At 40.6% G+C, this 12,504-nt stretch overlaps 1 protein-coding gene across 1 annotated transcript in view; it reads left to right on the forward strand.

Moving 5' to 3' along the window:
- Positions 1-12,504, forward strand: part of LOC122795580 — a 207,205-nt gene that overhangs the window by 125,711 nt on the left and 68,990 nt on the right. Inside the window, exon 6 of the mRNA XM_044063828.1 lies at positions 10,269-10,364. Coding sequence (XP_043919763.1) covers positions 10,269-10,364 — 96 coding nt within the window. The remainder of the gene's footprint in view (positions 1-10,268; positions 10,365-12,504) is intronic.

The following is a 12,504-nucleotide window of genomic DNA, read 5'->3' on the forward strand; positions in this document are numbered from 1 at the left end:
ATAGAGGCTTTTCACATCAATAGTTATCCAGTACATATTTTCACTCCATTGAACAGCCTCAATTTTTTTTCAAAAACCCAAATACGTCTTTTATGTATGCAGGTAATAATTGTACTTTGGGTAGGAGAAAGTAATGTAAAAACTGTCCTATTTTACATAAAAAGCATTCTTATCCAGAAACTATAGGATGACCAGGGAGATTAGTTAAAGATTTGTAAATTTTTGGAAGACAATAGAAATGGGCCATCCTGTAACCCTCCGTACCAAACGTCTTCTTAATGTCCTCAAGAGAAAAATAACCTAACCTATATTCTTTTCTCATTATTTCACCATATTCATCTAAGGTTGTTATACAGGCCTCAGTTTCCACCTTTTTATACGTATTAACATCATCCAGGTGTTCATTACACATACTAAGATATTGAACATAATCAATAATTGCTAATTTATTGCCCTTGTCCTCAGATTTAAAAATAATGTCATTTCTGACACTCAGTGCAATCAACATTTTCCACTCATCTTTTGTTAAATTTTAACTAGTGGTTTTAAACTCGGAAAAGCTTTTCTCAACAACAAAATTTAACATTGAATAAAAATGCTGAATCCCTTCATGGGTAAAGGGAGGAAGAAACATACTTTTACAATCGACATTACTTGTATCTAACAACATATAGGCATTTGCATCATCCTCTGAGTGCCATGAATAAAAACTGTCATTAACTGAATCATCTAAACTTTCATCACAATTCAAAACACTTATCACCAGAAAAAGCATTATTATTAAAACATTCTTTAAATGCAGTTTTCTAACAAATCTAAAAATATCAGCTTTGATTTCATACAATCTAGGTGTAACCGTTGGTATAAACTTCAAACCTCAGTTTAAAACTACATATTCAACTTTGTTTAAGACATAACCAGACAGATTTACAATATAAGAGTCACAGTCATTAGCAAATGACAAGTTACTATTTACCTCTTTTGTAATACTGCTGTGAATCTCGAGTGTACATTGCTGGGTTCCCTCTGGTGTTTTCTCCCCTGAAATACTTCTCTTGCTGCGTTACACTCCCTCCGAAATGTACACTGGAACTGTTCCTCCTGCTGAGCTGTAGTTATGGGGGAAAATCATTCTGTCCTCATAATCACCTTCCCATGAAGAGCTAAATCCTTCCGACGTAGAAAAAGAAAAATTAACACGCCATCTACCATTCTCTTCATGCTCTTCAAATCTCACATGACCTTGCGCCCATTTGAGATTGGATCATGACTGGAAGGCTCTTCCATTGTCATAATCGTGTAGGTCTCTCAAAAACTTCCCTTTTTTCTTTCCACAATTTCCCCTTCATATACCTTCAGTTTATTATTGATGTCCACCAAAGGTTTTTCAAAGTAGTCCATGTTTAAACTCGATATCAAGGAGGAACAGGTATTTTTGATTTATTCCTTTAATTCATGCTGCTTCACCCTGTCTCTCTCTAGGAGTATAACGATCCACTCTAGAGTACACTTGTGGGCAGCTGCTACCCATCGCTGATGAAATAATTTGTTAGCTTCTTTCTGCAAATTCAAAGGTGAAGAGGGATCTTTGTAAGTCCTTAAGCCACGGGGTGTAATGTCCAACTCAATATACCTCTGAAGACTTTGTATATTGAGAAATACTCTTTCCACATTAATTTTTCCAACTCCTCACACAGCACATTATCAGCTGATAGAGGGGAGGAAATTTTGCAACCAACAGAAGAAAACAGATTGTTGCACCATTTGTTATGGTCTTCCTCCAATTAGTCCTGAATCCTAGGTACAAGTTCTTTATTATTCTGTACATTACCATGATGATTAGGCCATTCTCCTGTTTGCAGGAAGAAGCTGTCCAAGAACCTTTGTCCCATCTCCATTAGACTCATGGAAAATGCGAGACAGGTCAAGGGATCACTAGCCATAAATGCAGCACGAAAATGAAAAAACACAACAGCAAGCTTGTATAAAGAAAAGACCACCAGCTAGTAAACCAGCACACTTTATTCCTCTGACGTCTCGGCTACAAAGCCTTCAAAGGAGTACAACTTCACAAATACATAACCTGCCTAAATGTATCCATCCATTACACAATTAAACCTAATGACACACCAATAAAACAACTAACTAAAGAATCTCCAGCTAAACTCCATATTTAACCCCTTAGCGGCCAAAGTGTCATATATTAAAATATACACAGATTCTTTAAAAAGTAATTTATTTTTGATATTACTGTCATCATACATAGAAATGTTTATTTTTTCCAACACAGTACCTCTCAAACCATCACTTATACCCCTATGTACCTGATTTAAAATGGTCCACTATTGAGCTTTCTTTTTTATTTCTAGCTATGTCCCTTATGTGTTCCAACAGTCTAACCTTAAAGGGTCTTTTACTCTCCCTTATGTAGAACTTCTTACAGGGACAACTGAGGGCATAAATAATGCCCTCAGTACCACAGCAAAAGCAACCATTTGCCTGAAAAAATTCTCCATTAATTTTTCTAAAGCTGTTTGTAATGTATTTCTTCTATGGGAATGAGCATACAGTAACCATTCCCAGACAAGAAAAATTCCACTGTGTCTATGAGGGTCATCTGAAATACTGGCCCTCCTCTCAGGATCATTCTGTCCATGACAGTACCTCTGATTTGTTTGGGCATTGTGGATCATGTCTAAAACCTTGCATTTTTATTGGTAAGCAGATTCTGCCTCACCCATTTCCCTGAAGGTCTTATCAAGCTTGTTTGTCCTCAGAATCTACCCGCTATAAGAGCACAAGATGTAGATATTGCTGGAGGGTGTGAGCTATGCCACTTATTTATATCACTTTTGTATACTGAATTTTTAGGGCCTAATTCCTCTCCTTTTTCTTTCTGTGGTATTAACTGTAGGACAGCCTGAAATGAGGAGATAGCCACACTGCCCTGCAACCACCTTGACACTGACCACTGATTCACAGTGATTCCCAGCCATGCCTTTCTATGGGGTAATAAAGGTAACCTGGAGGGTCGCTAGTGACTTTCCTTGCCACCTGTCAAGACAGAGTGAGGTCTCTTCTTCTGAGGGTGATGCAGAGGGGACCTGTAGGTAACTTAGTGGGAGGTTCACTAGATGTTTTGGAGGGAGGTGACTAGCAGGCTTTAGACCTGCACTGGCATCCTGGAACATCTCCCTGCAGTTCTTATTTTGTCATGCATCTGGCCCAGCCATCAGACGAGGTGACTAACTTCAAGGGGATTCACCTCTGGGCCAGTCTGACAGGCCCATTGTACCACAGATGTGGAGGAAAAAGAGGTTGTTGATTCCTCATCATTTCTTGGACCCCAAGTTTGTGGATGTTCTCAACCTGATAAGACAAGAGTGTCACTCTCAGACTCCACAACCTCTCCACATGGGATCCAGAAAGAGACATTAAAGATCCTCACTCTTTTTCCTGGGTGGCCTCTAATATTGATAATGTAATATGTCTGGTCATAAACCTGCGTGAGAAAAGCCTGATGTTGTGTTATCTGTCCCAAGGAGACTTGTCAAGATTCTCCAACCTCCTAAAGACTGGACCTGCCAGACTCCGTTGCTGCTGTGGCTGCCCTTAAGTGGCTCCTATACCACACAGTCCTGATGCCCATCCCCTTGCAAAGGAATCAAGGGCCACGGACAAGTTTGGAAGCATGTTTATACATCCATCTTTCATGTTTTCATTGAGAACAGTAAACTATTTTCCACATTTGATAACTTCCAAAGAAAGCTGGCTGATCAAATGAGACATACACTGGATGAGTTGTTGGATGAACAGTTTAAGCATAGTCACAGTACTAGATGTCAACATTATCTTCTGTTGCAAGGCTCAATGCTGAAGACAGCAAGGCCACTTTTACAAATCCTTCCTTCAGTGTGTCTGCCTTATTCAGCCTATCAGTCAAGAATTACCTGGAAAATATGGAAAAAGAGGGCAGTACTATCTGTACTGCAGGTGTTAAGTACCGCAATGCATTTTTCAAGGTTACACAGAAACCTACATCGGTTCTTGTTTAGATGTAGTAAACAGCAGCAGAACTTAACCACTATAGTTTACAGAATAATAAATAACCCAAAGCAGGTTTTGATTATACGATCATAGGAAATACACAGAAGTCATATCTTGTGACCATTTAAGCCTTCCCAGTTCCCACCCTTCGACTGTACCTTTTTTGAAAATGACTAGGCCAGTCAGGCCAGGGTGAATTTGTGAATACCCATTCATTCATTCATTCATTCATTCATCCAGTTCCTTTGTGAAGAAATATAATGTATTGCAGTGGGATTTTGTTCCAGAGGTGGGGAAGGTGCTACATAATGAACCTATCTCTCCACCATTTTTTATTCATTTGCTGATAAAGATTTAGATCCATCTTTCTGATATTTGTGAGATTATCTGATTTGTGGAGCTATAAGAGATCCAGGACAACTGGGTCCCTAATGGCATGGAAAGCAAGGCGTAGGTCTCTCCTTGAGAGTCTATAAGACATTGAAAAAATAATTAAGTACTAGATTTTTGGAGAAAGTTAAAAAGGAAAATTGGAAGGTTATAGGATAAGGAAATGGTTTAGTCCTTTGGACAAGATGTGTGTCCTGAGATAGAAATCCTTAAAAAAGGAAAACCGATTAAAGTATTAGATGTAGTGGTAGTAGCAGCTGGGCGATTAATGGTGTGTGATGTCAGAAAGAGAACTAAGATGATACTATTAATTGTAATGTGTATCTATATGAGTGTCAGAAAAGGAGGGCATTGAAGAGATTAAACAGTATGCAGTTATAATTATGTTATGTAAGTAAAGGATTTGAATGTCCACTTGAAACCAACAGGTAAGATTAGAAAAGATGTTAAAGTAGTGAGGGCAGTAGTGAGGGCAGTAATGCAGTGTGGAAGATGTAAAAAAGTGCATGAAAGGTAGATGCTAGCTGAGTATTCATTGTATATGGAGATCTGGGTAGTACTGGATGAAGAATGTAAGGGATGAAAGGATGGACTGGGGAATACTGAATAATAAAAAATGTAAGAAGAAACTTGATTTATTGAGGAAATATTATTTATTTATATATTTATTTATTATTGACATTTGGTGACTGTGAAAGTCCGACTGGGTCAGAAACTCATTTTCAGTGAAGGCCCGAGGAGAAAAGTTCCAGTAGTACAAATACAGGCAGAGCATAGCTATACAGTAATAACTTAAAAATATATTATTATATGTGTCCAGAAAAGATAGACAAATATTTTATACAATATTACAAAAAAAATTACATCTATTAGTTATCATGTGGTTTAACATTAAATTAAATTGTCAGCAAGTAGTACATTATACAGTATTTGTCAGTAAAGAATTAGATTAGTTGTGTCTAGAAATTGGAGGCAGAGTTGGGGGATAGTATGTATAGGCTATGTAAGTATGGGAAGTTAGGGAGAGCAAAAGAAACTAGAACTTATAAAGATGCAAGAGAAAACTATCAGGAGAAGGATGGGACCTGTGAGCAGTGCTAAAAATTAGGCAAGGCAGGGGACGGGACCTGTGAGCAGTGCCAAAAAGTAAACAAGACAGGGGACAAGATCAGAGCTCCTTTGATTCCTTTGCCTGTGATAGAGGAGCCATTCCAGAGGGTAGCTATGAATATTGTGGGGCCTCTGACTACCCCAAGTTCCACAGGGAAAAAGAATATCCTAGTGGTAGTATATCATGCTACTAGATACCCTGAGGTGGTGGCTCTGTCCTCCATTGAGGTAGAGAAGGTGGCAAATGCTTTGTTAGAGATTTCCAGCAGGCTAGGTTTCCCAAATGAAATACTGACTGACAGACCTGCCATTTTCATGTCAGACTTTGCTGGCTTGTTTGTGGGAGCAGTGTGAGGTAAAGCACCTAAAGACAACCCCTTACCAACCTCCAGACTAATGGTCTTGCGGATAGGTTAAACTGAGCTAAAGACCATGATACAGGCATTTGCAGACCAGTTTAAGAGGAAGTGGGACAAATATTTGCCCTGTCTATTGTTTGCTTACAGAGAGATGCCCTAGGAATCCACAAGTTTTTCACCCTTTGAGTTGCTGAATGGACATTGGGCGAGGGGGGTGTTGATTTGATTCATGATGAGTGGGAGGGTGAGTGTGAATCCCACAGGTAGTCTGTTGTGGCATATGTCCTAAACCTCAGGACAGGGCTTAGGGAGATGATGGGCTTGGCCCATGACAATCTGTCAGGAGCCCAACAGCAGAAAAAGGTCTGGTATGACAGGAATGCTCAAGCCAGAGAGTATGCTGTGGGGCAGCAGGTGATGGTTCTCATTCCTGTCAGACACAATACACTACAGGCAGCTTGGGAGTGACCCCTTAAGGTGGGAAGGAAGGTCAGTTATGTTAAATACATGGTAGAACTCCTGGGCAGGAGGCAGGGGCACAGATTGTACCATGTTAATATGATGAAGCCTTACCACGATAGAGATTGTGTTCAGTATTTGCAGTGAATGGCAGGAGGAATCTGAGGGGGATCTGGTGACTGATCTCCTCAATGAGGCTCGGACTGACTCCTCAGTGGAAGGTGTAGCAATGTCCCAGCTATAGATGAAATCCAAGCAGTGTTACAGGAGTTTGGGAACATGTTCACTGGAAAACCAGGGTACACCCACCTGGTGCAGCACCATGTGGATACAGGACCCCAAAGACCTGTAAAGCAGATCCCTTACAGGTTGCCTAAGCAAGTCAGGCAGACTCTGAGGGAGGAGATGGAGGAGATACAGGAGATGTTGGACTGGGAGTAATCCATGTGCCCAGTAGTCCCTGGGCCTCCCCAGTGGTGCTGGTACCAAAGAAGGATAGCAGTAACGGGTTATGTGTGGACTACATTAAACTAAATAGTCACACAGAGTCAGATGCTTACCCCATGCCCAGGATAGATGAAGCCATAGAGCAGCTGGGTGAGGCTAAGTACCTGACCACTATTGATGTTACCAAGCGCTACTGGCAGGTGCCCTTGACTCGCAAAACTAGAGACATCAGCTTTTGTGACTACTTTCTGCTTGTTTGAGTTTATGACTATGCCGTTTGGTATGGAAAATATGACCGTGACTTTCCAGAGGCTGGTATATCGTATCATAGCAGGAGAAGGAGATTATGCACTTGCTTACCCAGATGATATTGCCATTTACAGCCATTCCTGGCAAGGGCACCTTCAGCATGTCATTAAGGTGCTGGATGGACTGCAGAGGACAGGGTTGACCATTAAGCCCAGTAAGTGTCAGATTGGTATGGCAGAGGTCTCTTTCTTGAGACATAGAATGGGGAGTGGTAAGATCAGGCCAGAACCTGCCAAAGTGGAAGCCATTCAGGCACGGCCTGCCCCTGTTACTAAAAAATAGGTGAGGGCATTCTTAGGGACAGCGGGGTACTATAGAAAGTTTGTCCCCAGTTATAGTATCGTAGCTGCTCCCCTCACAGACCTGACAAGGAAATACAGGCCAGATAAGGTAGTGTGGACCCCAGCATGTGAGCAGGCATTTCAGAAGCTTAAAGAAGCTTTGGGAGGGTCTCCTGTGTTACCCAGTCCAGATTACAGCAAAGAATTTGTTGTGCAGGTGGATGCTTCAAACCATGGGGTGTGGGCTGTACTTAACCAGGTTTCCTCAAAGGGAGAAGGACACCCAGTGGTATAGCTCAGCCATAGGCTCCAACCCAGGGAGGAATGTTATGCAGATGTAGAAAAGGAATGTCTAGCCATAGTATGGGGGCTGCAGAAACTCCAGCCTTATCTGTATGGAAGGAAAATCACTGTAGTTACAGACCACAATCCCTTAACATGGCCATGTAGAGCCAGCCAGGAAAATGCCAGGTTATTAAGGTGGAGCTTAGGATTACACGCATATGACATGACAGTACAACACTGTGGTGGTGTCAGCAATGCCAACACAAATGAGATCTCATGACAGGGAATGGGGGTGACATACTCCCAGACAGGCTTATTTCTCTCAAGCCACATTTCTCAAGAGTCACTTGAAAAACTAACTTGAGTCTTCGGGGGGGGTGATGATATGGGCAAGTGCCAGCATAGCCAGCTGGAGTTTTGTAAAGAATGATATGTCCTTTGAACATCAAACTGATTTATACAAGATGCTTGTGTTACAAATGCATTAGAATTGTATGTCATTTGTATATCAAACTTATTTTGTACAGATGCTTGTGCTGAAAATGTATTTGTGAGCTTTGCTTGTGTTGAAATGTATCAACAGTGCACCCTGCTGAAATGAAGAGAAATGTACACATATTATTGTAGCTGAATTAAATGTATGTGAGGATACTGGCACAGCAGAGGCTAATTTTAAGAAAATAAGGGAAATGTAAATGAGCTGCTAACCTATTAACAGGCACTCCGCAGTGCTGAATAGGACTGAAAATGCTGGGCTTGGGGAAGAGCCTTTTTCCATTAGCTCAGTGAAAAGAGTGGAGGCCCCAGGAACTGCCATAAACATTTGGATGTTTATTGTGTCTGTCTGTGCTAACTTCCTGTCTCAGCTTCAATTGGGAATATGGTGAGAACCAGGTGACCAGATTAGGTCCTTCTGCCATCCCTCTTGGAAATTGGAAGTTATATTTTAGCTATTACAAAGAGAAATGTCAGGGTCTGTTTGGAAAGCCTATGTAGAAAGACTCTCACCCGCAGCATCTTCCCTTGCGGTAGTAAGTAACTTAACTTGGTAACAGTAATTCTCTTTAGATTCCATCAGGAATGTAGTGAAGCTAAGTTTGGATATTGACCAGGATTCAATAATGCCTACACTAAGTGTATATTGTTCAGACTGAGCAGACAATACAGACATAACTTGCACCTTCCTCTAATTTTAGTTTTCCTACTGATATTCTTGCAGCTTTAAATATTGACAGCAATTCATAAAGGTTATCACAAAAGTGTAGACTACATGTACACTTAATGTAATCTTTCTGAGTAACTAGAAAGCACAGAACATGTGATATGAATTTTATTGAATACATATGTCACTTAGTGTACAGTTAGTGTACACTTAGTGTAGGCTTTATTGAATCTGGCCCATTATTTTTCTTTATTTGTCTGAGTCTTACCATGTTCTTTTCAATATTTCCTGTGATCTGAACTCTGTGGTTTGCTGTGAATATATATTCAGTATTTTAATGCTCTTTTATTATTTATTATTATTAAATATATTTAAAATTTCTTATTGTGGCTGATCCTTGTAGAAAGTATCTAATCTTTAAGAGTACTTAATTTATTTAATGACACTGTGTGAGCCACTCCAGAAGGCCTAGCCATCATGGTGAATTACTACCATTTGTTTTAATATTAATATTACACAGTATAATTGGACACCCTTTGTTAAGGGCCTTAGAGTAGCTGATTGTGGAGTGTTTGGTGGCAGTTATAACTACCTTATAGTCTGGGTAGAAGGAGGCATAGCTAGTAAACCTGTGCCTGCCTTTCCCAGTTGTGTGTGTGTGTGTGTGTGTGTGTGTGTGTGTGTGTGTGTGTGTGTGTGTGTGTGTGTGTGTGTGTGTGTGCGCACACCCACAAATTAAATCTCTGTGTGTGTATGTCAGTTACTTGGTGCAGGGACACTTGGCTGAGGACCTAACCCTATAGTTGCATCAGTGGGAGTCTTACTGGGGACCTGGAGGGAGACCAATATAAAGACATCCATATCCCGGGCTGAGTGTGTTCCCTCTGTGCTCTTAAGGGAAATTGTACTCGATGCAGACAGGTCTGCATCTGGAAATACCGAGTGTATCCATTTGTATTTCAAGTGCACGTCCCTCTCCAGTGTCTGTGGTGAGGATCCAGGCCCCTTGATTAGTGGCCCAGCATGGGGGCAACACATAACTGGGGGGGGGGCTTCACATATTGGTATCAGTAGTGGGCATCACACGGTCTGTAACATTTTAGTCTTTTTTTTCTCTATAGAACTATGCCTGTTACTTGATGATCTACTGACAACATAGGTCTCAAAAAGAAATGTCCAGAAAACTTAACAACAAAGGGCTAGTTTTAAGGCTCATGTCTGTCGACCTAATTTTGAACTCATGACACATCTGTATTTAGTCATCCTTCAGGTGTGCAGCCAAACAAACAAAATCTAGAAAATTACATCTCCTCTGTGTGTGTGCGTGCATGTGTGCATAATATTAAGGCAAACTTGACCTGGAAGTTTTCACTTTATATTGCAATGACAGTGAATCCTTTGTCTTCTTCTTTCTTACAGATCTACATTACTTGCCAGTTGTGGTTTTCTTGAGCATCGTGTCCCTGATTAGGATATGCAGTAGAATATGGCAGTGCCAGGAAACTCTGAAGTACAGTAAGTGGAACTTTTAATGCAACCGTGGTTCTTCATGTTAAACCACTAGTTTTTATCAATGTATGACACAATGCATTCTGAAAAGAACTGTAAAATATATAGTAATGGTAACAGGAAATGGACTATTTGAAATAAATGTCATGTTATTTTGAAGGTGATGCTGCAACATCTAGAGTCAAACTGACAGATGGAGGTGGAAAGAATTGGCCCATGAGTGGTCATTAGAGACTTAATAATAAACCTCAGTAATTAATTAAAATCTATGTTTTAATCCATGAGGTATACTGATTTTGTAATGTAAAGTTTTTTTGTGCCATTTATTTGTGTTTAGTTTGCATTGCTAAGATGTACATAAATTGTTCAACTGAAAATTGAATATCACATTTGATGATGATACAAATACACTAGTAGTAAGAAACAAAGCAGTAAATGGGGAGTGTGAAGAGGGGAGGCTGCCCAAGGATGAAGCTGACAGGGGGCACAACCAGCACTGTAAAAAGATGCTTAAGTGATGTGTGTGTGTGTGTGTGTGTGTGTGTGTGTGTGTGTGTGTGTGTGTGTGTGTGTGTGTGTGTGTGTCTGGGCATAGTGTAGCAGCAGCCACAGCTGAGATCACACCTTCTTAAATGATTTGCTTGCAGTATGTGTGTTAGCTTGTACATGTGTAATGTGTGATTGGTTGCAAATGCATTGTACTAGGTTAAACAGCCATGACTGAGATTGTGGCTACTTAAATGGTGCGCTTTGCTTGTAGATTGAGAGACTATAGAGTGAGAGTCTAAGAACGTGTGTGTGCATGTGTGTAGGTGAGTACTTGTCTCTGTATGAGTATGTGGGTATGTGGGTGTGTGTGGGTATGTGGGTGTATGTGTGTTTTTGTGCATGTGAGTGCTTGACTGTGTGAATGTGTTAGTGCCTGACTGTGTGTGCATATATGTGCATGCACTTGAGTATTTGTGCAAATGTGTGAGTACATGTATGTGACTGTGTGTTTGCATGAGTGTTTGAGTGAATGTGGGAGTGCATGTGCACATTCATGCGAGCATGAATACTTGGCTTTGTTAATGTGTGTACACAAGTGCCTCATTGTGTGAATGTGTGTGTGGGCATGCATGTTTGACTATGTGAATGTGTGAGATTGTGTGTGCATGAGTGCTTGATTTTGTGAATGTGTGTGGGCTTAAGTACTTGATGTTGTGAATGTGTGTGCACTTGAGAACCTGATGTTGTGAATGTGCGTGCACTTGAGTACCTGATGTGAATGTGTGTGCACGTGAGCGCTTGACTTTGTGAGTGTGCTTGAGTGTTTGACTTTGTGTGTGTGCATCAGTGCTCACCTTTACGAATGTGTGTATGTGCACATCAGTGCTCGACTTTGTGAGTGTGTGCACATGACTACTTGACTGTGAGTGTACCCATGCACGAGTTCTTGACTCTGTGAATGAGGAATTTGTGTGTGTGTGTGTGTGTGTGTGTGTGTGTGTGTGTGTGTGTGTGTGTGTGTGTGTAAGCACACGTGTGCTTGACTGTGTGAGTGCATGTTTGTGCATGCATGAGTGCTTGACTGTGTGAATGCATGAGTATGTGCACATTGTGTGTATGTGTATGAGCATGTGTGAGTGCATGTATGTATGTGAAGCTTGAGGGACCAAAAAAACTGGGCTTCTTAACCTACATTACCCACAGTCAAATGTGTTTTATTTCATTTTTACAATGACGTCACTTAAGAACGAAAGAAATGTCTTACCTTCTTAAGTAATGTCACTGTATAATAGAATTACATTTCCCTGTTGTCTCCTCCCACTGATGTGAATTTCTTCATGCAGCTTGGCACTGTACTATATACGTGTCTGCCTGATTCATGATGATGCTAGCATTGGATGTCATTGTAATACATTCCCTGCCACTTCAATAGGTTTGGGATTGTAATTCAGGATTCAGTGTATTGAGAAGCTGTCCGAGCCACAGTAGGAGTCAAAACAACAGAATGCTTATTAATTACCTTAAGGTAAGTGTTGTATTTCTTTTTTTTACCTAGTTGGTTTATAAATTAGTTAGAAAATGTTTGTATTTCTCAAAGTAATGGCAGACGTTATTTTTGAGTTGTGATGTCCACTTAGAATAGCTGGGCATCACAGTG

The sequence above is a fragment of the Protopterus annectens genome, chromosome 2.part2 (assembly GCF_019279795.1).
Source record: "Protopterus annectens isolate FY-2018-M chromosome 2.part2, PAN1.0, whole genome shotgun sequence".
NCBI lineage: Eukaryota > Metazoa > Chordata > Ceratodontiformes > Protopteridae > Protopterus > Protopterus annectens.